Genomic DNA, 27,315 nt, shown 5'->3' on the forward strand with positions numbered 1-27,315 from the left:
ACACACACACACACACACACACACAAACACACACACAGCTGCCTGTATTTTTCTGTCTGGTCAAATAATAGTAATTATCCATTTGGTAAAATAAACACTAGGAAAAATACAGTAAATCAACATGCATACAGTATGTGTGCACATGTGTGTGTGTGTGTGTGTGTGTGTTTTCATGGCTTGACTAATATGGCTCACTGGTTTGCTGAAATACTATATAAAGCTGCTATTTTGGCATAGAGCATAAATCTGTGGTGCACAAATCCCAAGGGCACTGCGTGGCTGTGTGTTTAAGTGTGTGTGTGTGTCAGTGCATGTGCAGTAGTAAGACAAGCATACATACAGTAGTGCTTGATTCATTACTGTGTGAGCCTGTGCAGTGTGTGGTCCAGTCTGTTGAGGGGGTGCACAGTGGAGCTGAGGGCTTCCAGTAGAAACATATGGCTTTAAGTGAAGGAGACAGATGAAGGATAATCTCTTTCGCAGTCTAGTATCTACACACACACACACAGACACACACAAATAATCCACTACTTGCTGCATACTGTAGAATGTAAGCTGGACACAACACAGTTGTGGAGCTTTATTTTTATCTTATTTATTCATATTTTCACTGGCTTTGACTTTACTTTTCACTGCAGGTCTGCCAGCTTTTGACAATAACTGTAAATGAAGGCGGCTAATTAATATTAAAACACATGAAAAAAAGCTCCAGTTTCATACTTTTATGTTTTGGCGCAAACACAGAACACAACAAAAAAGAGCCCATGTGTTTTTTCGACGCAAGTAATTATGGACGGGTTATGGCTTTTGACTACTCTATGCATAAATTCTCATCCTGGTGCTGCTGCTCGTGTGCAGCTTACAAATGAAACAGACAGCTAAGCACTTCTTAGGTCAACATTCCCCTTCATCTGATCCGAACAACCCAGATACAAGACACAGATTACTTTGAAAAAGGGTGTGTTGTGCTTTGCAGCTGCAGAAATACTGAAGCTGAAAACAAAGTCATTGACAAAATCCTTATGCCTTTTTACTTGATATGAATGCACGTTGCCTGATTTCCCTGAAATGTTTTTCCAAATCATGGCTTTTTAACTTGAGTGTTAAAACGTGCACTTATTCTTGTTTGTTATTAGACAAACACAGACTGAGGTTTAATTATTCTCTCCAGTGGGTTTGTAATTACAAGCCATTATCAGGTGCTGCAGCATTGTTTGCCTTGGTTAGCCAAGCCAAACAGATGAGTTCTAAACATCACCTTCCTGCCCTGCATAGCCATTAACAGCAGCAGGGGTCAATTAAAATCCAGCCCACATGACATGGAGGGACAGTGTGGAATGGAGAGACACTTCCCTTAAAAACCTCTGTGGGAAACATGTATAAATATACTTACATGTGGAGCTGAGTGTTTAACCTCACAACTGGACAACTTGAGAATTTTCGGACCTTTCACTACCAAAACCTAAGAGATAGGAGAATATACATACAAAAAGATCATGTGCCCAGCATTGGCTCTCACAGAGTCATAACAAGTCCAAATTCTGAGTTTAAAAACTCAAAGTTTAATATCAGAACTCACGTTTTTTTAATTTGGCCCTTGTCCTTTTACATCCTTACAAACTGCACAAAGGAAGGAATCACTGAGCTTTGCTCAACACACTGCAAACATAAGATCCCTGGAAAATCTAACACTTGATTTCAATCAATATAAAGATTTTATTTAAAACTACAGTATAAAACACATCTTTAACATAATGTGTACAAACCATGCAAATTCTTACAAAAACACTGATACTATTACAAAATTAGTGAATTTATATATAATAACAGCAAGGCTCAGCACCTTTATTGTAAATACTTGCTGTTGAATTTGTGCTAGAATTAAAGTTATTTAAAGGTAAAAGTTCAAGTTAGTCAATAAGGAGTGAACAGGAGTCAACACTTCCTACGATTGCTCTTCTTATCTACAGCACGTGACGGCGTGTAACATTAAAAGAGTGGACAGTGTGTATAAAGACTAACATTTAATGTTAGCACTTTATGAGGTAAACCTGTACAGGCTAATACAGTCCAATATAGCAGCTCTGCCATTAATTGTACTGTTACAAGTTTTTAGGTTGAAACTTTCAGAAAGGTGATACTTCTACTCTCTGTTTATTATTGAGGTCCAAATTGGTGGTGGAGTTGTACTGGGGTCCATTGTAATAAGAGATGGTCCAAATTGTTAGGTCTATTTAAAATGAACGAGGGGGCCAAAACTGCTGTATTGGATTGCATCAGGTTGTACAGGTGTACCTAATAAAGTGGACAGTTAGTGTATATTGGATACCCAAATAGAAAGACGAAAATGGAATTTTGGAAATGTGTTTAAAATATTTTTTTGAATAACACTTGTTGGATATGCTGCTTTATTTACAGTTGTTTAAAAAACTGGTCTGTACAAAATCCCTATGCTGTGTTTGGTATGAATACAAGCAGCATATGGAAGACTGAGGAAAACTACTTATTAGTGACTGCTTTCTTATTGTCTCATGCATTTGTGTCCGTCTGGCCTTATCGAAACACACTGGGTTAGAACATCCCTGGGGAAGTACCTCATTATCCACTTTTCTAATGAGAGGTAAGGAGAAGGGGGGGGGAAACTTTAGTAACTCAGTGGAAGTCATTTGAAGGATGCAAAATAGTAGCCGGACTTGCCCTGAGGAAAACTGGGAAACTACCACAAACAACAGCAAATGTGCATCTATGAGCAGAGATGTCCCCAACATCAAGGAGATAGCTCCAATTAAATTTCAAATCCAGATATTTAGATATTTATGTGTTTCCAGCACATTTTGCAGCACAGTCTCTGCCCCTCTACTTGCTTGCAGTCACTGTGAGATGTGTCTGAAGTTGAAGTTCTCATAATTCACTCCGGTCATTGCTTGTCACTATCCCAGCAGAGTCCTTACGTGTCAAAGAGTTTGGGGTTTCTGCCAGGATAGTGGGCCCTGTACTGAGCCTCCATTTCCTCCAGCCAGGCCATGCTCCAGTCCCACGCAGGAACAGGCTCCAGTTCCACAGGCGATTCGCCTTCTGTACAAAACGATGGGTACAAGGCGCTGAGGGGGGAGGCAGGCGGGGAGAAGTCTGAAACACAGAAGAGGTCGACATGTCACACATTTCTGCATCTCATGGAGGATTTATATTAAAATACGCAGTTTTTGCCTGGAGAGACCACCTTTCAAACTGATTCCCTGGGGGTGGTGGGACTTAAATTTAGCAGCTTCTTTGAAGCAGCTATGTCACTGAAAATAAAACTATAGTAACAATCTCACATCAGCCACCCTTTGGATTCTAAAGGTACGGGCAGATTTCAAAGGATCCAGAAAATGCAGTTATTCAGGAATAATAATAGTCCATTTGAAGCTGAGACATAAAAACTATAGAGTCTTTGCCCATTAATGTGAAATGTGCACATTCACAATGTCCCAATCTGACAAGCCATTTTTTGACATTTTAAACCAAGTTTCTCCATAAACACACTCAATATTATTGCACAGTTAAATCTTATAATTTATTCTGGAAAATGTAAAGCTGGCTATTTTCTGAAAGATTGTGCCTTCTGTTCACTCATGTTAGGGCTCACTGTATTTCATGTACATAAATGACCTATTCCTTTGCTGATGCATGTGATCTCCAAACTGTAAGGATAAAGAACAGTCACAGCAAGTTGCCATTAGATAAGAAGCTTAGTGAAGTGTCATCTGATCCAAGGCTCTGGACTTATCAAACTTTAATGTCAGCCATTGTGAGAATGCATTATCAGCTGCACAGAAAACACTTTAGGGGGTTTTCGCATGCTGCTTTGCTGTATGGGTAAAAAATAGCCGAGGCAGAAAACAGCTAAAAGTGAGAGTTTGGAGAACGGAATCAAGCTGAATGGCGCCTGCAGTGGGAGAGCGGAGTGAAGGATGAGGTGACACGATGGGAGCGAGTGACTCATCTGGAGGCTCAATTTGCTGAAAGGTCCAAAAGTAATTGCCTGATTATACCTTAGATATTAGTCTCAATGTCTTTGATACCTTAGGCAACAGACACAATAACTGATGAAAGACACGTACTAACCAACAAACTGTCTCCTAGATACAATCTTGACAAGAACACTCATAAATGGGTTTCTAGGTAGTAAAGACTATTATTTCTTAGCCTGCCTTCAGAGCTGTGTTAGCAGCTGGGGTTATTCATTGACATGGGACGCCACCTGGTGGAGGAGCTGTGTCATCACAGGATCCCCATCCTGAAATCATTATTTTTCAACACAGTCAAATAAAACACTGTCTCGGGCAATGTTATATAAAAGTTACACTACCTAAAAATGAATAAATAAATACATTCATAAACATTGGGCAAAACCAAACAAGACTGAAATGCTCTAACCCTTCACTTCACCTAAGATTCACTTTTTTAACAGTCATATATGACTTATTTTCATGGTATCCTCCTTACTTCAGCCTCAGTCACAGAGAAGTTATGTAAAACACAAACCTGATAATTGCTGTTAGCTCTTGAATCTGATAATAAAATAGCCTGTAGTAGGAGTTTCCTGTTTTAATTCCAATCTATAGAAGGATTTTTTTAAAGTGTCCTTTTTCTCTCCTCAATGTGGCTGACAAAGGCTCTTTTTGGTTGGTCTAGACTCAAAAATAAAAACCGTCTGTTACTGTTACTTAAGAAAGGACCTGTCATGGACTAACATGGTTCCTTTCAGTATCTGTAAAAAGGCCTTGCAGGTGTTAGTGGAAAGGGACCATTCGCCTTTTTTAGCATCTATGATTAGTTGTTTACACCACGTGCTCACCAGGGTTAAAAAAACTGACTGCACAGATCAACAGTAGAAAAGTAGAATTATGTTACAGGAGTAGTTTCAGTATACTTCCATTCAAAAGTCTGGGGTCACTTAGAAATGTCCTTGTTTTCCATGAAAACATTTACGTTTCTAGCTGTGCTACCAGAATTCTGAAAGGTTTTCTAATTAGCTTTTCAAATTGCTAAACTTAAATTAGCAGAACCTAAGTACTACTGGAAAATAGGACTAATGTTTGTAAATAAAGGGCTTGTAGATGTTTCATAAACATTTCCAGCTACAAGGATCATTAACATTAGCTTTATTTCTGATCAATCTGCTTCTCTTTCACAATCAGGGACAGTTCTAAGTGCTGCCAAACCTTTAAGCAGTAGTCTATACAGTATCGTTGATATGTCAGATAGGGATGTGTTAATATTTAAATAGTAGTATAACAATGCCCGGTAATTTAGCAGTACTCTTATCAGTATTTTAATCAACAAGAACAAGAACGGAATTACCATTGCTTTATTTTCCCATGAACAAAATATATAATTTCAAATTCCTGAATAGCAGGCTACAACAGCAGTAGTAGAGAGAAAAGTGGATTGGCTACAACTTTAACAAAAAGTTTTTTAATGGGTGCATTTATCCAGTCATCTGAGCTTAGATCAGGGCACCCTTTACACTCAAGCATGACATATAAACGTAAAGCTATACTTTAAACAGATGTTGAATCACTAACTCTGCCCCTGCTCTGAGTGGTCTGAAACTGAGAACGTCTGCCCTACAGTTCTGATGATGCTCTGATATATATTTTGTAAATTGACCCATAACAATGAGCTACTTTACGAGTTACTTTTAATCGTTTTAACAATGTCTGTGTGTTTAGTTTGTGTGCCAAAGGCTGCTACAGTACCCCAAGAAATAAACCATGAGCGAGGCAGTTGAAAACTGTGATTTCTCCACCTGTATGTTACTGATGTATGTGCTAGATGCCGCTTATGTTTCCACCCTTACATGATAAAGACTTGTTGCACTCTACTCCAGTTAAGAGCAACCCTGCATCTGAATATATTTATCTGTCAGATAAAGAGAGATAAAGAGTGCAAGAACTGTTAAAGGGCGACTTCACCAATTTTCAACTTACTTTCTATGGCTAAAGTTTAGAGTGTAACTGTACATAAATGGTTTTAAACTTCCCTCTGACTTCCCTATGTTAAAAGATTTCTCTGTCTCTAGCGTTAGAAGGTCAGATAATGTCATCTGGGGGGGTCATCTGCTCATACTATGCAAACTCCATAGTATGAGCAATGACATAGAGTAGTCTGAACTGAAGGTTCCTCCAAGTGATGTCATCTGGAGACATTTTTTTCAGCTAAAAGTAGTCAGATCTTTTGATATAGGGAAATGAGAGGGATGTTTAATGGCATTTATGTACATGTACCACCCAAACTACAACCAAAAGAAGTAAGTTCAAACTCAGCGAAGGTATCCTTTAATTAGCAATAATATGATAATTATATAATAATATAAACTTTTTTTAAATTACTTCAGTAACGATAGCAGAACCAATAACATCATAGCTTATTGATTCTACTGTATTTAATAATTTCCATCCCTGTAAAAGGACGAGCATTTACACTCACATTCACACAGATGTGCAATTTAGAGTCATCAAATAATCTAACTGAATGTCTTTGTACTGGTGGAAGCTCCACAAGAAACAAATCCAGGCATGGGTTGAATATACGAACTACACACAGAGAAAACGAAAATGATCATATCTGACTACAGTCACTTGTCGACAGTAATTCTTCTTTGCTTACCTGACAAAGAGGTTCCACTCATGGTCTCTGCTGCCACAGCAAGCAGCCGGGCAAAATTAGTGCTGTCGGTGGTGTAACAGCTGTCCACAGAACTGATGAGGCTGGTGCGGGCGCTGGCCAAGTTGCTGTCGGTGACGGAGCTCCAGGTGTTCCACAGTGAGGTGTCCCATTCGCTGTAGCAGGAGGAAGGTGAGCTCTGGATGCGGGTGCGCCGCAAGCTAATTGGTGGAGCCCCAGGCTCATCAGTATAAGGGTCGTCCTCCAGCTGAGAGGAGGGCACTGGCCCGCAGATGTAGGCCAGGGTAGAAAAGAAGGGATGGGGTAGGGAGGGACGGTCCTCCGGTAGGAAACTGCTGGCAGAGAACAACAGTTTGATCATTTACCTGTGCTGTGAACTAAACTGACAGGGAACAAATAAATTAATTCATGTTAACATCTACATGTTAATATTGGCCATTTATTTTAGGTGCACCAAGATCTATTTCACCATGACTTCACCTGTATCTCTCTGGTTTAGGGCTAAGTTCCAAATACTGTGTGGCTTCCTTTGCTGTCAGAGTGCCACCCTGTTCTTCATCCAGTGACCTGAAATATGATGACGGGGACATGTGGCTGTAGGAGGGGCAACTGTTGTTGTTGTTGTTGTTGTTGTTGCTGCTGTTGTTGTTGTTGGTAGGTCCTGGTTGCCCACAGTATCCTGTTGTAGCAGACACTGACTGGAGAGAACCCAGGTCCTCTGTTAGCTTTGTGGAATTACTGGAGCTGAGGGAAACATAAGATATACCTGAGTCATTTGTTGATCAATGTCCTCTTTAATTTTAACCATTTATTTAGTGTTTCCCTACGGACTAATGATGCCATGGCAACACACTGGCCCGGAGCACTAGTTTGAACATTTCACTTTTTTCCCAGGTTTAGTTTAAAGAATGATGGAAAGATGGAGAGAAAGGGCTAACCAAAGCAAACTCAGGTTTATGTATTTTACTGAACATTTGTAAGGAAAAGAGATATTTCCCAATCCAGCGGTAGAGTGTGACATTCCAGGTACTCAAGTGGACGGTGAAAAAATAAAAGGTCGTTATTAAATATGAGCTAACACATTCAGTAAAACAATATGTGCAAATAAATTTTTAATGTTCACCTATATAAAAATCCATTCATCCATTATTTTATTTTCTTGTTATTAAAAAAAAATAGTGATGATGATATGCTTTCACAGCAGACTGGACTGATAAATTTGTATTATGAGATGTTAAATATATGATAAATATTATTGCATTGCCTAAAAAACACACAGGATGCTTTCTTACTTTCTGTTGTCATGATTTGGGATCAATAAGAAGTTATAGTTCAATGCTTGCTTCAAAAACACAACATGTCAATTGATTACTTGTATTTTTAAAGATATTCAAAAGAATTTAAACTTTGTGTAAATAAAATTTGTATTATGCATTGGCTTAGTTGTCTGTGTCATGGAGTGGTAGCTAAATGTTTTCATGCTGGCGGGTTTAACAATGACCTACTGGTTATTATTTCAAACAAAAATTTTCAGTTCATCTTTCTCAAGTTAATATTTGATCAAATTCTGCTCTGTTGGGAAATGTAAATGGAAAACCTCCTATGATTTTAATTTACAGATACAATATGTCTGCAAATGACTTACTTATCTGTTTTTTACATCTTGGGTGTCTCCACTTTAGCATGGCCTCTCAGCAGGACAAAACATACTCGGAGGAAGGAAGTTTATGTCATCTCTGACCAATACTGCACTTGACGAGAGGATGTACTGAAGGAAAGCTTTGTTTAACAAAATCTGTTTTTGAAATACAGAGTTCAGCTGGATCATTTTTTTATACCTAACACTATGGAGCTCCTAATGTTTTTGTTTTTTTTTGTTTTTTTTACATCTGAAAGGAAATAGGTGGTGTAATACACCAAAAACAGGTTTATGGTGTATTGGAGTGAAACTCTTTCAAATGTGTAACGAACAGTACGGCACTCTGAAGGTCTATACATTATGGTAGGCCTCACTTGTTCTCAATTAGACGTAGTTATAAATTGTCTGTGGTTACTAAGAATGGTGTGAAAATGATATATTACTGTTGCTTAGCTTTACATTGATCACCCACACTATTAATACCACCTGGTTGTTTTGTCATAATATGTTTCTTATAATCCGAAGATTGACGTCAACTGGACTTATTTCTTCTTGGATAGAAATGTTGCGCTTCTTAACCAAGCAGCTTCTTCACTCTGAATAAAATGAAAGGGCAGCATTAACAATGGGAAACAGGTTGTGCCTGAGGCCTCCTCCTCTGTTGAGAGAAGGATTCTCCATGTGAATACAAATGGCTTCACGTACTCCTCTCTCATACCATCTTATTTCTCTGTCCAAAATGTGGACATTGTCATCCTCAAACAAGTGTCCTTTGTCCTTCAGGCATAGGTACACTGCTGACCTTTCATCTATCCCCAGAAAAATTAAGACCGCTTCACAGCTCCACCAATAGGGCCAAACCTAACAACCCCATGTTAGAGGTTTAGGGAGAAGGGCTTGTAATTGTTACATCTTGGTGACTCCACCCTGTTCCCACCTCCCACCTTAACGAGCCTATTCAGGCCAGGGTGGAACAAAGGCCTAGTCTGGATTATATAACAAGGTTACCTAGCCACTTAATTCAGACTGAAGAAGCTGCTTGGGTAAGTAGCAATACATTTCTAACCAAGAACTCCAGTTGATGTGATTCAATCTTCAGATAACCAAACATGGATGAATACATGTTACTTATAAAATATTATGAACTAATAAATGCTAATGTATCATTAGAGGTAACCACCTGTCGGCACATAAAATGGTTTCCCCTCTACCTTTACCAACAGAGATCTTTAACCCTTATTTTTTATTAATTAGTTTTAAATAATATTTATTATGGTAATAAGGGCAAAAGATGTACCTTTACATTATTTTTTTAGTGGAGTACTTTTACTTTTGTAGTCTAGAAAAAATGTAGATAATCTGCTTATAACTTTAGATTTTTTTTTTTTTTTTAAGATTTAAACTGGTACTTATAGTGGAGAATTTCTGTAGGCCAATACTTCCACCTCCATGGCATTATATAGACCACCAGTGTATTGACTGTAGTTGACTATCCAGATCTTTTGCTTTTTGTTCCTGTCTTGCAAGTGCAGAATGCACATCTTTGTGATTGGTTCAAGTGCCACTTGTTGGCCCAAATAAAAGATGATTTGAGTTGAAGCAGCAGTTAATATTCCGCACCTCTTTGACTGCAGCTGGGGTGTCATTCCCCTTCCACCCTCTTCCACCTATGTAGCCTATACTGTGTCTTACCCTTCATCTGAGGTGAGGCTGTGTGTGTCCATTGACATTGTTGGTGGTGGGGGCAGCATGTCCACTAGGTGTACTGAGGCGGAGTAATGCAGCAGGCGAGGACAGCCTGTAGTTTTACCATACTCTGGATGTCCTCCTGCACAAATAAATTGTATCAAAATTAATCATAGATATTAAACTAGACACTAGGATTAACAGATTATTAATATTTCATATTTGGTTTATATATAAGATTTGATGTTTAGACAATAATTTCAATGCTCAAATTGTGTCATGTTACCCGGTTGGCCTGATGGTATGTGACTGAGTCTCTGTCTGTAGACACTAGATGGACTAGCTTGGTTCGCGACTGGCACTATAGGGACACTGTTGACTGCATGAAGCTCTGGAGGGAAAAAGTAGGATAAAATAAGGATAACAGGCTCTCACACTGCTAATAGCATTGCATTATGATCCCCAATATCCACCTCGCTTGCTATGTTTCTTTTCCCACGACTCTCTCAGCACGCCCATTTTAGGCTGAGGGCGTATGGCCTGTTTCCATTGGAGTGCCTCATGGCCCCCAACAGGTGATGCCTTGGTGACGGGCTGAGTGAATATCTGGATGGTCTCAGCTCCTTGCTGATAGGGCAGATCATGAGGCATTTTAGGCTGACGCCCTGGACTGTTAAAAGTCTTGAGGCCATTCCCCATCAGATCAACATAAAAAGTGCCGTAGACACTGCAGCTGTCAGTCACAATGGGGACAGCTGAGTCCAGACAGCTAGAGTCCTTCTTGGATGAGACTGGAAGGCCTAGGAAACAATGAGGAATAAGTACAATCCTTGTATAGACCCAGAGCAAATTTTATTAGTAAATTAAGTTTTCTCTTCAAATCTACAAAGAGTAACATGCTTCAACAAAAATTGAAAAAATAAATAAAAATATAGAGGCTGTTACTATGTTATCCTACATTTCACGTATTGTATTCAGAAACTGGCTAAGAATGTTACCATCTTGTGTAAATACAGAAACTATATCATTTATACAAATCAGGTCACAGCATATGGTTGTTGTTTTTTTTTTTTTTTTACAAAAAGGTTTTTTTCTTAGACTCGACCAGAGCTTATTTGACTGTTTGAAGAATAGCCAGCAGCTGCTAAGACCAGCATTCATTGAATTGCCTCATGTGTCAGTATTTCAACCACCAGTACTCACTGGTGCTCCTGATCCCTGGATGTTTTTGTCCTTGAGCCCATAAGTCCTGATACTTCTTGTTAAAGGCAGGTCTCCAGCTACCAGAGATCCATGGGGAATCAGGAGCTGCCATCCTGAGGACAGTAGGAAAATATTGAAGAATAATTTGAGTTAGTCTCAAGTGAGCACAATCAGGTTTTGAACTACATAAATGATCATAAACCAGATTTCTTTGAGCAGTGTGCAATCACCAAGCTCTTCTTTTCTCTCCACGTTACCTGTGCTTTATAACAAGATCTTCATTGGCCAGTCTGTGCAGACCTATGACAAAAAAAAGTATAACTGTACTTTTGTATTTTTGACATAGCTTCACCTGAAAACCGTCAACTGATAAAGTTAAGATATTAAATTACATTTTTAATAAAAAGCGTATTTTGATATAGTACAACTATAACATTCGAGCTGTGTATTTATACACACCTTTAGCCCTGCCATGTCCTAGTATCAGGTGGCCTGCCTTGCTGCGGCGTCTGAAGAGAAAAACAGCTGCAACCATCAGAATACACCACAGGAGGGCACCAATGCTGCCAATCAACACTGGATCCTGAAACAGGGTTTGAGACAGTTCCCATCTTTGGCTGTCTGAGTCAGGAGGACCACTGATCTGGGTATCTGAGAAAGCAGATCAAATAAATTTTTAAGGATGTGATATGAATTCTCTCTCTTCTCTCTTCAATGTTACTGTTCCTGAGAATCCAATTTTTTTTTTTAATCTGTTAACTGTCCTGACACAATAATTAATAGCAACATAGTCCTATTGCTCACTGATAACAAATCCATGAGGGTCACTCAGCATTCCTACTCCAGCTCCATTGACAGCTGCAATTCTGATCCAGTATCGTTTTCCTGCTGTGAGAGTAGAGATGTCGAGGTTGTGTTGACCGCTGTTCAATGTCCAGTTTTGGTACTGCTGCTCCTCGGACTCTACACACCACACCTGGGTAACACATTTTATTAAATGCTTTGTGTTGGGGATATATTATAAGGTATTATTTTTACAACCATAATTCCAAAAAAAGTTAGGGAATGCAATAATTTGCAAATCTCATCAACCCATATTTAATTCACAATATTACATCAATAACATTTTAGATGTTTAAACTGAGACATTTTACCATTTCATGGAAAACATTAGCTCATTTTTGGTTTAACGACAGCAGCACATCTTAAAAAAGTTGCAACAAGGCAATAATTGCCATTGTGTAGCATCCCCTCTTGTTTTAACAACTGTCTGTAAACATGTGGGTAGCGATGAGAACAGCTGCTGGAGTTTTAGAAGAGGAATGTTGTCCCTTTCTTGTCTGATGGAGGATTCTAGCTGCTCAACAGTCCTGGGCCTTTGTGGCTGGAATTTATGTTTTATGAGGGTTTTATGAGGGCTTTTGATTAAAGGTCTGGACTGCAGGCAGGCCAGTTCAGCATCCGAACTCTTCTCCTGTGAAGCCATGCTCTTTTGATGGATGCATTGTCTTCCTGAAATATGCAAGGCCTGAGCATTGGCCTGAAGACGGCTCCAATTCTGGGTTGTGTTCACATATGGCTTCTTCTTTGCATGATACAGCTTTAATTTACATTTGTGGATTGCACAGTGAACTGTGTTCACAGACAGCAACTTCTGGAAGTGTTCCTGAGCCCATGCCTGTTATGCAGCGTTGCCTGAGGGCCCGAAGATCATGCACATCCATTTTTGACCTTCGGTCTTGTCGCTTGTGCACAGAGATTCCTCCTGATTCTCTGAGTCTTTTGGTTATATTGAAAACTGTAGATAATGGCATCTTCAAAGTCTTTACAATTTTAGGTTGAGGAACATTCTTCAAACTGCATTTTTTAAATGCAGTTTGCCACAGATTGGTGAACCTCTGCCCATCTTTACATTTTAGAGGCTCTGCCTCTCTGAAATGCTCCTTTTGTAGCCAGTCATGTTACTGACCTGTTGCCAATTATCCTAATTATTTTTCAAATGCTTCTCCATTTGTTTGTGATTTGTGGCAATTACTTTTCCAGCCTTTTCGAAAATTAAGCTACAGCTGCCACTATTATATTCTATTGTGAATAAAAAAATGGGCTGATGAGATTTGCAAATGATTGCATTCTGTTTTTATTTACATTTTACATATCTTCCCAACTTCTTGGAAATTGCGGTTGTAACTGGAAATTACAGTATGCATGGTCAGGAACTCTAAAACAGCTGATCTCAGACTATTACCTGATATCCCTGGATGATGCCGTTGTGTGTTTCATGAGGAGGAGGCTCCCAGCTCAGGTGGACGGTGTTATTCTGCTCATGACTCACTGTTATGAACACAGCCAGTGGAGGAGCACTGGGCACTGTATGTAGTAAAAGTTAAGAATTAAGAGCTAAACATTGTTGTAATAAGGTTTTTAAAACTAGTGGTTGACGAATTGATAACTCGGGCCATAAACTGGACCAATCTTTGATATTTTTAATTAATCAACATCAGCCAATGTCTGTGCTAATGCGGGCCAATTAACAATGATCTGCAGCCTATTCAGTCACCATTTTAACTTAGAAAAGTCTAAAATTATTGAACTGCACCAGCCTTGATGACTTGAAGAGAGCAGTGAGTGAGATTAGCTGAACTGAAAATATAATACAAGGCATCACAACAGAACACTAACAAATACTGCAAGCTCCAGAATGATCATACAGTTGAATCAGCACATATGAAACTGTTTGAAAATAATTCAATATGTTAACCTTCATGAAGTCAATGCATTTATTAAAGTGGATTAGTTTCAGGCTTATGTATCCAAACTGAATGTGTCTATTTAACAAAAAATAAAGTAAAGCAGTCATATTGTTGCTGTTGGTCTACAAATGCATTTTTTAACAATAAATTAATTCTAATTTAAATTTATTTAGTTTGCTAAATGCTAATTCTTAATTTTAAATTATTTGAAATATTTTAGACATTTATTTTGGAAATTTAAGTTATTACACACATTTACAAATGTGGATGAATTTTGTATCATTCCATGAAAATAGAAAAGAGCAATAATTTATTCCGAAACTTGAAAGTGACAAAAGTAAATTAAATATTCTCACTTTGCTTTTGATTTTTTGATTCAACAAATTATTTAAAATAAGACAACAAATAAAAATGGCCCAGACATATTTGTCAGAAAAGATAATTAAAACTTACAGTGATGGCTCTAAATTTGTCCTTAAACTAACTTTACCTGTCTTCAAACTTTTAGTCGGTTATTAAGCCTATTTTGTTTGAGTAATCAGTGCTGTTAGTTGTATTATTTAAAATATGGTCTTGAATAAAATAATAAAAAGCAAAGTCGGATCTTATAATATTTCTTTATATCTATTCTTATATATTTTTTTTGCGTTTCAAGATATAAAATTGTAGGATCTGACCTTTACATGGAAGGATGCCAACGAGCAAAAGAACAGTCACAAATACAGTACTCCCAAACTAAGACAATTCTCACCTGTCTCTGGAACTCTGAGGTGGCGGGTGTTGCTCTCCCTCCCGTATAAGTTGCTGCCATAGGGACGAACTTTGAACTCATACTTGTAGCCTCTCTTTAAGGGGCCCACCTGAGTCTGGAAACTGGGCAGTGTCACCTTCTTTGCTGCCCAGTCTGAGCTGGCAGGAAGCAGAGAGCGATAGAGCACCTCAAAGCCATCCAGGTAATGTGGCTGGGCTGGGAGAGACTGGAGCTGCTTAGAGAGAAAACACATCACTGATCACACCCGTCAAATATTTATGTTTTTTTCTGAAAATCTCTGAAACAGCTTCCTCATACCTTCCATTGTACTTGAGAGATGTTGGACCCAGGGGCCTTTATGGTGACATTTTCCAGAGCCACTCGCAGGGCTGACAGCTCTTTGTGAAGGTCTTTCTGTTCAGTGCTGGCCTCTGGAAACACAACAGCTTTAATCAATGTATCATTTGGACATGTTCAAAAGAACAGTCACACAGGACAAGATGTATTATAAATATGACCTGTCTTTTAGAAATGTTTAGACCTGTCTATTTTCCCTTTTTTGTTATATAGAAATGTTTAGACCTGTCTATTTTCCCTTTCTTGTTATATATTGTTTTCAGCATCTTTGTGTATGCATGTGCCTGTGGTGGTACCTGATGAAGGCTGTATAGAATTTTTTTTGTCCTTTTGGCTTATCCCGTGACTGAAAGCTGTATAGAATAAACATGAAAAATGCATAGATCAGCAGTGAGAGATGTGTGGGAATTCTTTCACTTTTATATAGGCCCACTCACTATCCATAGCCAAGATTCTTTAAAATCAACCACAATAGAAAATATGGTATTTGACTTACTAACAAAGCCTAACATGACTCTTTTTTTTTTTTTTTTTACACTTACTAGCCTCTTCATGAGATGAACTTTGTTCTTACTGGATAGGACACTTTCCCCTTCAGACCTGCCTAATTCTTTGCGGCATAGATTCAAGAAGGTGCTGGAAATATTTCGTAGACATTTTGAGCTATATGACTTGACAACATCACACAGTTCCTGCAGATTTGTCGGTTGTGCACTCATGTTCCAAAGCTGCTGTTCCACGACATCCCAAAGGTGCTCTATGGACCGTGGAGGCTGTTTGAGTACAGTATACTCTTTGTCATGTTCGCAAAACCACATTATTTTGGCTTGCTGGAAGTAGCCATTAAAAGATGGGGAAATTGTGGTCATAAATGGGTGAGCATGGACGGGGATATTTTCTTTTTTAGAGCCTTCTCTGTAAATCCCAGTAGATCAACAGTTTCTGAAATACCCACAACTATGTCATGTTCAAAGTAATTTAAATCACCTTTCCTCCCCAAATGCTGGTTTGAATCATCTTGAGCAAGTATTAAGTTGCTGCCATGTGATCTAATCAAATCACTCAGACTTGCTGTTGAGAGGAAACTTCAATCAGCTCTATTAGGTGAATGTGTGGTGTGTGGTATGTACGTCAAATAAAACTCTGAAAAGTTAACACTAAAGTGTGAAAAACAGTATGATTCTAATAAAGCACCTAAAATAATTAGCTAACTTTATAGGCAACTTGTAAGGCATTTATAAGGACTTTTCAGCTTTTCTCCTCAACACTCCTAACTAAGACAATTTACTGATCTTTTCTTGAAGTATTGTAGGTTGTGGTCCGATGGTGACCTAGAGCTTACAGTGCTGACCACAAACTGAACCAACATTGATGCTTAATATATGACCAGGTCCCTTATTAATGTCCTTTCGCATTTATCTCAGTCAGCTTTCAACAACCCCTTTGAGACATGCACTTCTTTCTATTAATCTGATGGCACCTGAATCTGTCTTCTTACCAGTTTTATTCTTGAAATGGCTTACAGCACAAATTCTGCTGAGCACATTTGATTATATGATAATACAGCATTAAAGAGTAGAATTAATTAAACAGCTTCACCAAATGCCCAGTTCTGTTCGTTAATTCCACTAGAGTCTGCGTAAATCCAATATCTTTTGTATATGGCAAATATTGTGGCTCTCTCTGTTATGGCCATAGGTATGCCTGATCAAATGTGAGGAACATTTGCTGAATGACATAAATCTGTTGCTTTAACAGATTGATGGAGGCAACAATGCTATCTTGTATCTGAAAAGGCTTAATAAACACACACAATGTCCAAAAAACAACTTTAAATATGTCATCACTGTTTAAAGTGAGTGTTTCATCTATACCTTTCAGCTTTAACCAAAACTGTGTGAATGTTACTGAGAGCTCAATCTATTTCTTCTACAACATAACATTAACCAATAAAAAATACAATTTAGTTATAGAAATTATTACTTTCGTGCTTTCTCATCAAGGTTTTTTTGCATGTTGGTAACAGACATATGGTCTGTGTCAGTCAGTCTGCATAAAAACCTCAACTGAAAACCTGACCTTACTGGGGAACATTTTACCTTCAACTAGTAGCTGTGCACTGGCAGTGACCACTCCTACATCATTTGCAGCAGTGCACATGTACTTCCCAGCATCCTGGGCTGTAACATAATGGATCTGGAGGGTCTGGTCAGGGTTAACAAGGTACCTGTAAACAAATAGCTATTATCAAATGTTCTATTACATTTTCAATTACAGTTTCTTGGAGGCAAAGGACGACACAAGAGGTGATACAAATATTTTCTGTTTTGTAAATAAATACAGGTCAGATATTAGTTGTACTCTGTGACTGAAGTGTGTACTTGTGTGTTTTGCCACTGTAAGGTACCTGCCATTGGGCAGTGGCCCTTGCTCTCTGCTCCAGACCACAGCAGGTGGAGGGTCACCTTTAGCTTGGCAGTAGAACTGTGCAGACTCCCCCATTCTCACTGACACATTTTCTGGCTTCAGCACTAACACAGGCTTGGCTGCAGCAGAACAGAGGACAAAGTCAATGCTGTACCATGTTACTGTGAGGTAACTGGGTGTACATTGGTTTGTACGGTAGGGTCTTTTCTGTCTAAAATTCAAAATGTGGGGCTACAATCAAAACTGGCATTGTTAAATTTGTAATGGAACTATTGTCTCACCCAGCACAGAAAGCCGGGCCGCTCTGCTCTCTCTCGCTCCCACAGAGTTGCTGGCCACACACACATAAGCACCAGAGTGGTTCTTCGCTGCAGGAGCAATGATAAGCTTCCCACCCAGCTCCTACAGCACAGACAGAGCACAGACAGTAGGAGGAAGCACAGTTCACTGAGTTCAATGAGGCTTAGAGCAGAAATATACACTCAACAGCCACTTCACTGGGTACAATCTAATGCAATCCAATACAGCCACTCTGCCATGTATTCTACTTTTACAAGGGTAAATTTCTCAAGTTTTTAAATCGAAAAGGTCAGAAAGGTGATTGAGGTGATTGAGGTCATAGTTTGTGACAGATTTGCACTTGATTGCATTATATTAGGAGGTGGTTCTAATGTTTAGGCCACCCTAATTAACATAATTGAGGAGGCCAAAGCAATACACCACCTCCCGTGAAGTTCGGATATTATATTCAAAAGAGTAATAAATCCTCATTTAATGAAGATTACAATATTTTTCTTTTGTTGAAACTGTTTAATATGTGCTGATTCAACTGTATGATCATTTTGGAGGCTGCTGTTCAGCTGTGTTATGATCTACTAACACAAGTTTCAATTATTTCTATTATACAGAAACATCCCTGCCCTGTGTATAACACAGTCCAGTTCAAAAGCAGCATCTTCCACAATGATCATATACAGCTGAATCAACTCTTCTTTAATTTTTCCCACCCAAATGAAATCATTACCTTTATGAGGTGAGGATATATATTAGGACTGTTGGATTTGACTGACTTAGTTTTAGTTGAATGAAAAAAGTCACTATCACTCACTGATCCTCTGTCCTTCTCTCTCTCTGTCATGTGACTTTCTGCTGAACAGGTAGTCTACACCTGGCAGAGGAAACAATACTGTAGGTTTGGGAATGTGAGCTACTGTTAGACAAAAGGTACGTCAGAACTTGCTCAGCTTTAACATTTGTAGTAAACTGGGCTAAATGTTTAGCATGAGGTAGCAAACATAAAGTCAGCTTTCACTTAAGTGTGTTTATAGTAATTAACAATTAACCAACAAGCTCACTGCATTTACCACAATAGTAAATGGGAGACTCTATGTCTGCCCCCTCTAGAGGCATTTGTCTTTCTAACTGTAACATCAAATATTTTGTCTTTTTTAGGATACTTTTGGCTATTATCAATCTGAGATTAAGTTATAAATTGTTAAATTCGACTCCATCAAGAGACCAAATACGTTATTATAAACTAAATATTACACCAGATTAAATAAGACTGTTGTCCTGAGTTTACATTGGCTGGAAATGTACATAATTACATTAAAATTCTTATCACATTTACAAAACTATTTCGTCATCTGAAAAGCGCAAATAAAATGATGCTAAGACAGTGGGCTTACAGTGTAGTGTTGGTCAGTGTTGTCTATGGGCAGGCCATCCTTCTTCCACATGAGGTTAGGTTCAGGGTGTCCCACTGGAGCACCACAGCTTAGGACAGCTACCTCCCCTTCTGCCACCTCCACATCACTGGGCTGCAGACTGAAGTCCTCCTGCAACACTAAAACAGCATAGAGTCAGAGATAAGCTCAGCTAGTTAACAACTGTAGGGTCCTTTCAAAGTATGTCATGAATACATTAAACTTTATGAAGAATTCAGAATGTCTCTCTATTTATCCAACACAGTATGTTTGCCTCAGAAATCCTTTCAAAACATTGACATCTGCAAAGAGAATAATAATTGTCCACTGTGATGTGCCATCCTGCCCAGGCTTTTCATTCCATATAAATAAGTCCTTGTCCCAAAAGTCAAGTAAAAATGTTCACATTGCCACACAGATTTCTGACAACAGACCAACAGACATGGATGTAGCAGCCTAATATGCAGTGGTGGATGAAGTACTCAAATACTGTTCTTTAGTAAAAATACAAATACACAAACAATGTTTTCTAGAAAAATAATACATATCATATGAAATTTCTACATAAGTAAAAGTAAGTGCATGATTTATATTTTACTTTACCGCAAGTATTACAAGTAAAATTACTATTTTTTTTCTCTGTCGTTATCTCTGGACAGTACTGCTTCATGTTTGGGGGGACATTAACTAATTAATGGTAATAGACATAAATTATGGGTTGAAAGTGTTTTAACTATTTGATCTCAAGCTTTCTTCAGTTTTATTTCTCAACTAATCGTGTCGAGTTAGAAGAACAGGTGGACAATACCAAGTTCAAGTACAGAAAGCCAAATTGTAAAATGACTGCATACCAGCTCACTTTGAGTACTGGTAATATGCCAAATAAGTCTTTTAAATAAGACCATGGAAGGAGAAACTGACACAATGCCTCTCGCTTTAGCGATTCATTTTCAAGAGTGGTTTATCATTAAGTGTGTAAAGTGACATGATTGTAACATGTAACACAACTCGATTAGAAATGTATTGGAGTAAAAAGTATCGATATTTGCTCTTATATGTAGTCGAGTAAAAGTCAAAGTAGTCATAATTAAATCTACTTAAGTAAAGTACAGATATGTGAAAAATTTTATTAAGTACAATAACAAAGTACTTGTACTTGATTACTTTCAAACACTGCTAATATGTTATACCCCTTAACAAACATTAAATGGTAAATGGTCTGCACTTATATAGCACGTTTCTACCTATTGGCACTCAAAGCACTTTGCACTGCTTCTTATTCACCCATTCACACTCATACACCGGTGCAGCTGGCCAAGGACACTTTGACATGTGACTAGAGGAGCCGGGGATTGAACCAACAACTGTGAGATTGGTGGACGACCGCTCTACCTTCCTGCGCCACAGTCGCCCATTTATTAGTGGACAAGTGTTATTCGGTGGGCTTTACTCATAACCAGTTACAAAGAGAATCAGAAAAGCAGCCCTCATTATCAAAACTTTGTAATGCATTTCAATTGATCATTGTGTGAATAGAATGTTAGAAAAGTGTAAATAAATGCCCTTCTTGAAATATCTTATTTTATCCCAAAACCAAACCATTCATTAGGTAAAGTAAAGCACAAACAGTAAAAGGCTGTAACCAGAGAACATTTCAATCTTTTAGGGGAGTGGTACAGATTAATTTTCTGTTGATTAACTAATTGTTCTACTTGAAATCATTCTCTTTAACCCCTGTGTCAGACCTGTGTCAATGGCAGTGGCAGAGTGTTGGCAGCCTGACTGAGATTTAGTTAACTATATCAATATGCACCAGTGTTTGACCCCCCTCCTGTCAGTTAATTCTGACACTGGACCACTTTGTCTCTGTCACCACAGATATTGTCATCACCTCTATGCATGTGTGTAGGTGTCTATGTGAGTGTCACCAAAACTGCTCTAAAATCGTCTGCACTTATATAGCGCTTTTCTACCCATTGACACTCAAAGTGTTTACCGGCTTTTAATAAGGTTTCAAATGTTGCAGGGTTCTATGTACATCTAATGTGTTTACATATTTCTTAACAGAGCAATTTGATCACTTCTGTGAGATTACACATCTTACATCAGCTATATCACTACATCACTGTATATCAGACTATTCACAGACTCGTTGAACAAACTGTCCCATGAAAAATTATACGCAAAAGGCCAATTCATACTTTGCACATCTGAGAGTTCCCCAAGGTATCGTGATGTATCTCAGATATTAGTGAGCACTGCAGTGGACTCCCTGCAGATGTCTGTATGTGCAGCCCAAACAGTGTGTCTGCATGAACCATGCATGTTCCAAAAATTAAACTAGACATTTGTTTAATTTAAGCTTTGTCTTTGGCTGAACAACATAAAAAAGTACAAACATTCAAACCGTATGTTCAACACCTCCGCAAGAACAGTGTCAAATACAACCAGTTAAGGAGCATTTCTGTGGCTACTGTCCAGAAATTCATCTTTAGTGGTGTGCATGTGTAGAATGTGTCTATGCATGCATCCTCAATTGTAGTATGTATAGAAGGGTGTGCAAGTGTGATCCATATGAAGGCAAACACAAACTATGAATTGCCTTATGAGTGTAATGTGAAGCAAAGCATAATTGTGTACATGGGTACCTTGAAAGAAACACTCACCCATCTATGGGATTATATTACTATGTGCTGATAAATTAAACTTTGATTGACCCTTTATATTTTCACATTGTTTTCAAATTGTCATTTGAAGTGTATTATATTGTATTATAAAATTTCAGCAGGTCTAAGATTGAAAAAATAAGCCTAATAATGAATGAATGTTTATGTGAACAGTTCATGTTCAAGTCTGCTGTGAATAGAGATTTTCTTGTCCATGTGGGGAAATATGTTCAAAAGGTAGAACACACTGCATAAGTATGCGAGTACACACACAGGCCCCAGTCTTACCTGCAATATACAGGGACGCATTACGGCTGGTGGCCTTCCCTGCACTGTTCCTGGCCACGCAGGTGTAGACACCTTCGTGTGCCTGACTTAGCCTCCCTCCTGCCACGCTTAAGAAGAAGAGGCTACCCTCTGGCAAAACCATAGGCTTTTCCTTCCCATCTGCCTTTGCTGTGTCCAGTGGCTGGCCGTTGCGCAGCCACTCAATGGTCGGCACTGGGCTACCATCCGCTCGGCAAGAGAGCGTTGCGGGATTGCCGACTCCAACCACCACATCAGAGGGGTGGTGGACGATACGCGGGGGTGTCTCCTCTGCACGAACTCTGGAACCTGAGGACACAGTGATATTAGATAGACTGTAAGGAACAGGTGGTGGTTTTATTTAATAGGATTTAGAAAAGCAGAGAAACAGTAGGCTGGCTTGAAAGAAACGTGTCTCCCCATTGTTCTCCCATGTTTTCACTTTACACTTTGCCCTAAGCACATAATTATTTTAGTATTATCTTATTATCAGAGAAAGTTTGTGAATGCAAGAGGGCCTTAATTTAGGCACGGCAAATCACATGTACTTTAGGAATGTAAGCCCAAATGAATTTTTTTGGTTTTCTATATAGAATGCTCACCACACCCAATCAGCAGGCTCTATCAGTATGCATGATCTCATCTGAGTAGAACTGGCTACAGAATACACACACAACAAACAAGTTTTAGCCCTGCTACCAACAAACAATGTCTATTTGCAGCCAAAGGTAGTGGAATGCCATTGTTTGAACTTCCTATGGAGCTTGATGGTCACACTGAAGGAAACTGGATGACTGTGATCAGTTTCCTAACGGGAGAGGAAGCTCGAGGGACAGGAACGGCAAAGGCAACAAAGGCAAAATGGAACCCCCCCCCCCCCACAGTTAACAGCACATCCGCAACAGAAAAAAAGGCCCTGTTTGAAGGGGAACTTCGGGTAGTTACATTTTGTTGAAAATTAAATATTTAAGAGAAATAAGACATCAGGAGTGAGTATAACCATAAATTACTTAAATGTTTTTACCTGCCTTCAAAGGACAGAAACACTCAAAGAAGCCAAAAATAGCTTCAAAAAAATCTAACAATAGGCCATTTAACTTTCTTGTCACTGCACCTCCGGACATTCTGGGAGGAAGCCAAAACATCAGTGCAAAGTGGTCTAAATATTCCTAGTACATTCCTTCAGGATTTCTCAGGATGGAGTTGGTGATGAAAAAGCTGCTTACTCTCCAGACTTCAAGGAAAAACGTGATAAAGAACTGCCAAACAAAAAGTATTCTGGAATATTTAGGAAAGCGAGATGTGCTGCAACCAGTGTAGAAATTCTCATTCACAGAAAAGTACTACATTCAGTGAAAGCACAAAAGTATTCGCACAAAAAATAGTAAAGGAACTAATAGTAAAAATGGGTCATTTTAAAAGTTGCAGCTGGTAATGCTGGTATTTTGGTATTTTATAACCTACTCTGTTTTTATGTTTGCATGTTTTCAATACAATCATTAGAATTTGAATTACTTGACATGCTGCTGAGTGCTTTGTTACTTTAACCACCGCGATTTTACTGTATTTGTAGTGTTATACAGATAAAGTAACTAGTTACTAAAGCCATTGAATAAATAAAGTGGAGTAAATGTACAGTATTTGCCTCTGAAATGTTGTAAGGTTCACGTATAAAGAAGCAGAAAATGGAAATACCTATGCAAATACATCAAAACTACTAAGTACTCTGCGTATGAATCACTGATGGTGTTGAATATTTAACTGTTAAAAGTCAAAAAAGAGTAAAAGTATCCATACATCCATTATTCAACCAGTTAAGTTGGCAAACAACGCAATGTACACCGTTAGTTTACAATAATGGAAGTTAACACAGACACCAGTACATAAAGTCAAACGTACAAACCTGACAGAAGAAGTCCAAACACTGATAACATGAAACCATTGCTGCTCATCATTACCAGGCAAGTTTACACTAACGAGCTAGCTAATAGATAATTCAAAACTACTACTACTACTACTAATACTACTAGCTTTCATCTACCATTTGTCTTAAGAGACAACATTTTTATTGTTTTCTGAAGGCCAACATGAACTGAGAAACTCTGACCACATCTAAATCCAGCGGCAACTTCTTTCACTCTTTCCAGTGAACGCGCAGATATTACGGTGGCGCTGACATTTAGCTTCCTGTCTGATGGGTTGTCAAAATAAGAATGTTACTGAAAAGTTACATTCTGCTCTTTGATTCACTCTTTGATTGTAGTATAAACTCATTCATAGGTTTTAAATGTACACCGTATCCTTAATATTACCAATGTTTTTGATTTTCTCTTTATTTCCAAAAACATTTTAAGTTTTAATTTGGAAGTCATTACCAGCAATTTCCGGGATTTTCTGCTTGTCTTACTTGACTGACGCAATGGGAAAGACAATATGAAGATCTGCTATAATTAGACGATCTTTGCAATCAAACTTGATACTTGATTTTTTTCTAATTGTTAGATTCTCTGAAGATTGTCAGCGCAGCCCTTTATATTTCTCACACTTCCATAACTGAAATAGTACCAGGGAGGGTCCTTGGCACCATAAGAAGAAGTGATTGATGGGGAAAGCAATTATAAAGAAAAATAGAGGAACTCCAACAAGTTACACTATTGTTTGACATTGTTTGTTGGAAAAAAGTATCAGAACAAAAAGTTAGTTTTGGTTTAACTTGTAATTCTACTGTTTAGCTTGAGGGAGTGTGGTTTATTAAGTATGATATTATAATAGTAGCCACAGAAGACTCATCTGATGGCTTTACAAAAACAGCCCATCACCAAGATCTGCTGAGACGAAGCAAACTCTCATGAGTCTGGTTATTGCTCAGAATGTTGTGTTATTAGTGCATGTTTTCTCACCTGTCAGTTTGTTTTTGACATGCAGCACCAGGGCAGGAAGTAGTCTTCCTTATTTCCAGACAATAGAGGAAAATAGCATTTGTAAGCTTGTATTAGAGTTATATATCTCTGCTTTATGGTTTAGTACATTTTACATAACTAGAAGATACACAAGTTACTTTTATTAATTACATTTATTAAATACTCAGCAAAGACATTAAATGTTTAAAAATGTAAAAGATATCAAATTTTAAGCAGGTAAGTTTCTATCAAACTATCACTGGTTCTGTATGTAGTTATTTTGTAATTTTTATGTTAGTATAAAATGTTGGATATACACTTGGATATACGTGGAAAAAGTCAGAGGGGCTAAGTTCAACTCTATTTATTATCATCTGATTAATGTTTAAAAGTAAGGCAATTAAGCTTAAATGCACTGTTATTCTGGGAAGAATTACAAATGCCCCTGATGCTGAATTACAAACTTACATCAAGGAAGAACCACCCAGAAACAAGTGAACTACCACTACTTCATTCCTTCTAATGGCTCACATAAATAAAGTATTGTTTAGTGAACTGTTCATTGTGGGGCTCAGAAAGAGAGAGGGTAAAGTGATGGATGTTTATATTGATCCAACAACTTGGGCTTGATGGCCCCGGCATCGGCCAGCTTTCAGCCTGCAACAAAAGGTTTGGGGGGAATGAGGGATGAGTTCTGGCTAAACACAATCCATGGGAATGGTGCTGGTCTGGGATGTGCGGAGAAAGGGAACCTCTTTCAGACTGTGGACCAAAGGTCAGGAGAAGTGTTGGAATGGTCAAAAAGGGCAGGATTGAATAAGAAAAAGAAAGAATGTGTCAGCTCTAATGAGGAATCTAATAAAAAGTGACTTCAGAGTAAATTCTGGGAGTAATTTAAGTGTGTTTTGTAGAGGTATCAACAATCACTGTCAGCATGAATGACTACACTCCAACCTATATACTCAAACTGACAGCAGAAGTCAGAAGATAAACCACATCACTTTTACACATGTTCCCCTGTTCTAATAAATTTGTTGAATGATGCATCAAAAAAAAAGTACAAAATACAAGGCTCCATGTTGGATTTTCATTTGCAAATAGCCCGTTAGAAGTTAACAGTGCTGTTACCACTTTTTTAAAATACACAGCTAAAGAGTGTTCATAATCCTCATTGTAGCTATGAGCAGATGGTTTCTCTACTGGACATTCTAACCTTAATGTAATCTAATGTAATCTAACTGCCTCCAAATATATTTGTCTGCGAATAAATATTCCTTTATACACAGTCCACATAACATATAAAATGTGGAAAACAAATCCCTGTTTCACATTACATTTTTTACTGAGGGCTCAGTTTGGGTCAAATTCATTTACTACTTTTTAAAATCCTTGGCTAGAATAAAAACAAAAAGACACATTCCATCATTTTTAGTCATTTAACACGGGAAGCAAAAGTAAATGTAAATAAAAATACATTTTGTCAATCTTAGCTGGAAAGCTACAGTAAAAGTCTAGCTGTGCAGGCCTTGTATGACAATACATCGCCTACTGTGCAGCAGGTTGCAGCAAATCACTGAAGAGTGTGAAAAGATGCATGAGTGAAGGGCTCACCTTTTCTGCGGTGTGGCCTGTTCCTGTGATGGTGCCCGCCACTGTGGTGAACATGCTCCTTGACCTGGGTCTTTGACCTCTTGTTCACTACTGGCTCTGTTGGACATATGTCTTGACACTTGCATGTCTGTGAGTACTCTGCCCAGGTGTAGAACCACGACACCCAGAGGAGCCAAACACTGACCTGCATCTTTAATCTGTAGGTCAAATCTTTCCTGGATGCAAGGCCCGAGCTCTCACTGCAGCTCCACTGTACCATCCATTCCCCAGCGTGGGGCTCTACAAGAATTCAACATGTGACCTGTCCTATGTACAACGTATTTTCTGGAGAGTTAAATAGTAAGTTTTCTTCATATTCCTCCAACATGGCTGTGAGCTTCTCTTCCCTCCCCTCTTTAATTTGGCTGCTCCTGGTCTCCGCATCTCCCTCCTCTTAGACTCCTTTTTTTCTCGAGAGGAGGGAGAAGTTGGGGCGGACAATGATCAAAAAACAACTTTCAGACCTCATGCTGAGCGAATAGTGAGAGGAAGGGGACCAAGGGGTACTGTCTTGTCCAACAACATCTGTGCCATTCATTCTGCATGGGATACGGGTGGGGGAGGCAAAAAACAAGACTCCGTTGAGGGGTGGGAGGGAGGGG

At 38.6% G+C, this 27,315-nt stretch overlaps 1 protein-coding gene across 7 annotated transcripts; it reads right to left on the reverse strand.

The window, feature by feature from the left end:
* Positions 1-656: 656 nt before the first annotated feature.
* Positions 657-27,233, reverse strand: robo4 (roundabout, axon guidance receptor, homolog 4 (Drosophila)). 7 transcript variants are annotated; one of them, XM_067494411.1, is made up of 20 exons: positions 26,675-27,231; positions 22,146-22,472; positions 19,174-19,331; positions 17,767-17,887; positions 17,462-17,604; positions 17,158-17,281; positions 15,355-15,411; positions 15,020-15,132; positions 14,702-14,936; positions 13,446-13,567; positions 12,005-12,176; positions 11,660-11,851; positions 11,458-11,500; positions 11,201-11,313; positions 10,471-10,797; positions 10,284-10,388; positions 10,004-10,139; positions 7,153-7,416; positions 6,655-7,004; positions 658-3,129 (listed from the first exon to the last, which is right to left on the reverse strand). In XM_067494411.1, exons 1-20 carry the CDS (start codon positions 26,931-26,933, stop codon positions 2,948-2,950), a joined length of 3,543 nt encoding a protein of 1,180 aa, XP_067350512.1. In that variant the 5' UTR covers positions 26,934-27,231; the 3' UTR covers positions 658-2,947. The 7 variants fall into 7 exon arrangements, with proteins under 7 accessions (XP_067350518.1, XP_067350512.1, XP_067350513.1 ...); XM_067494412.1 differs by having other exon boundaries at positions 14,702-14,933; positions 26,675-27,228; XM_067494416.1 differs by lacking the exon at positions 26,675-27,231 and adding an exon at positions 24,067-24,301.
* Between the last annotated feature and the right edge of the window lie 82 nt (positions 27,234-27,315).

The sequence above is a fragment of the Channa argus genome, chromosome 24, assembly GCF_033026475.1.
Source record: "Channa argus isolate prfri chromosome 24, Channa argus male v1.0, whole genome shotgun sequence".
NCBI classification, from domain to species: Eukaryota; Metazoa; Chordata; class Actinopteri; order Anabantiformes; family Channidae; genus Channa; species Channa argus.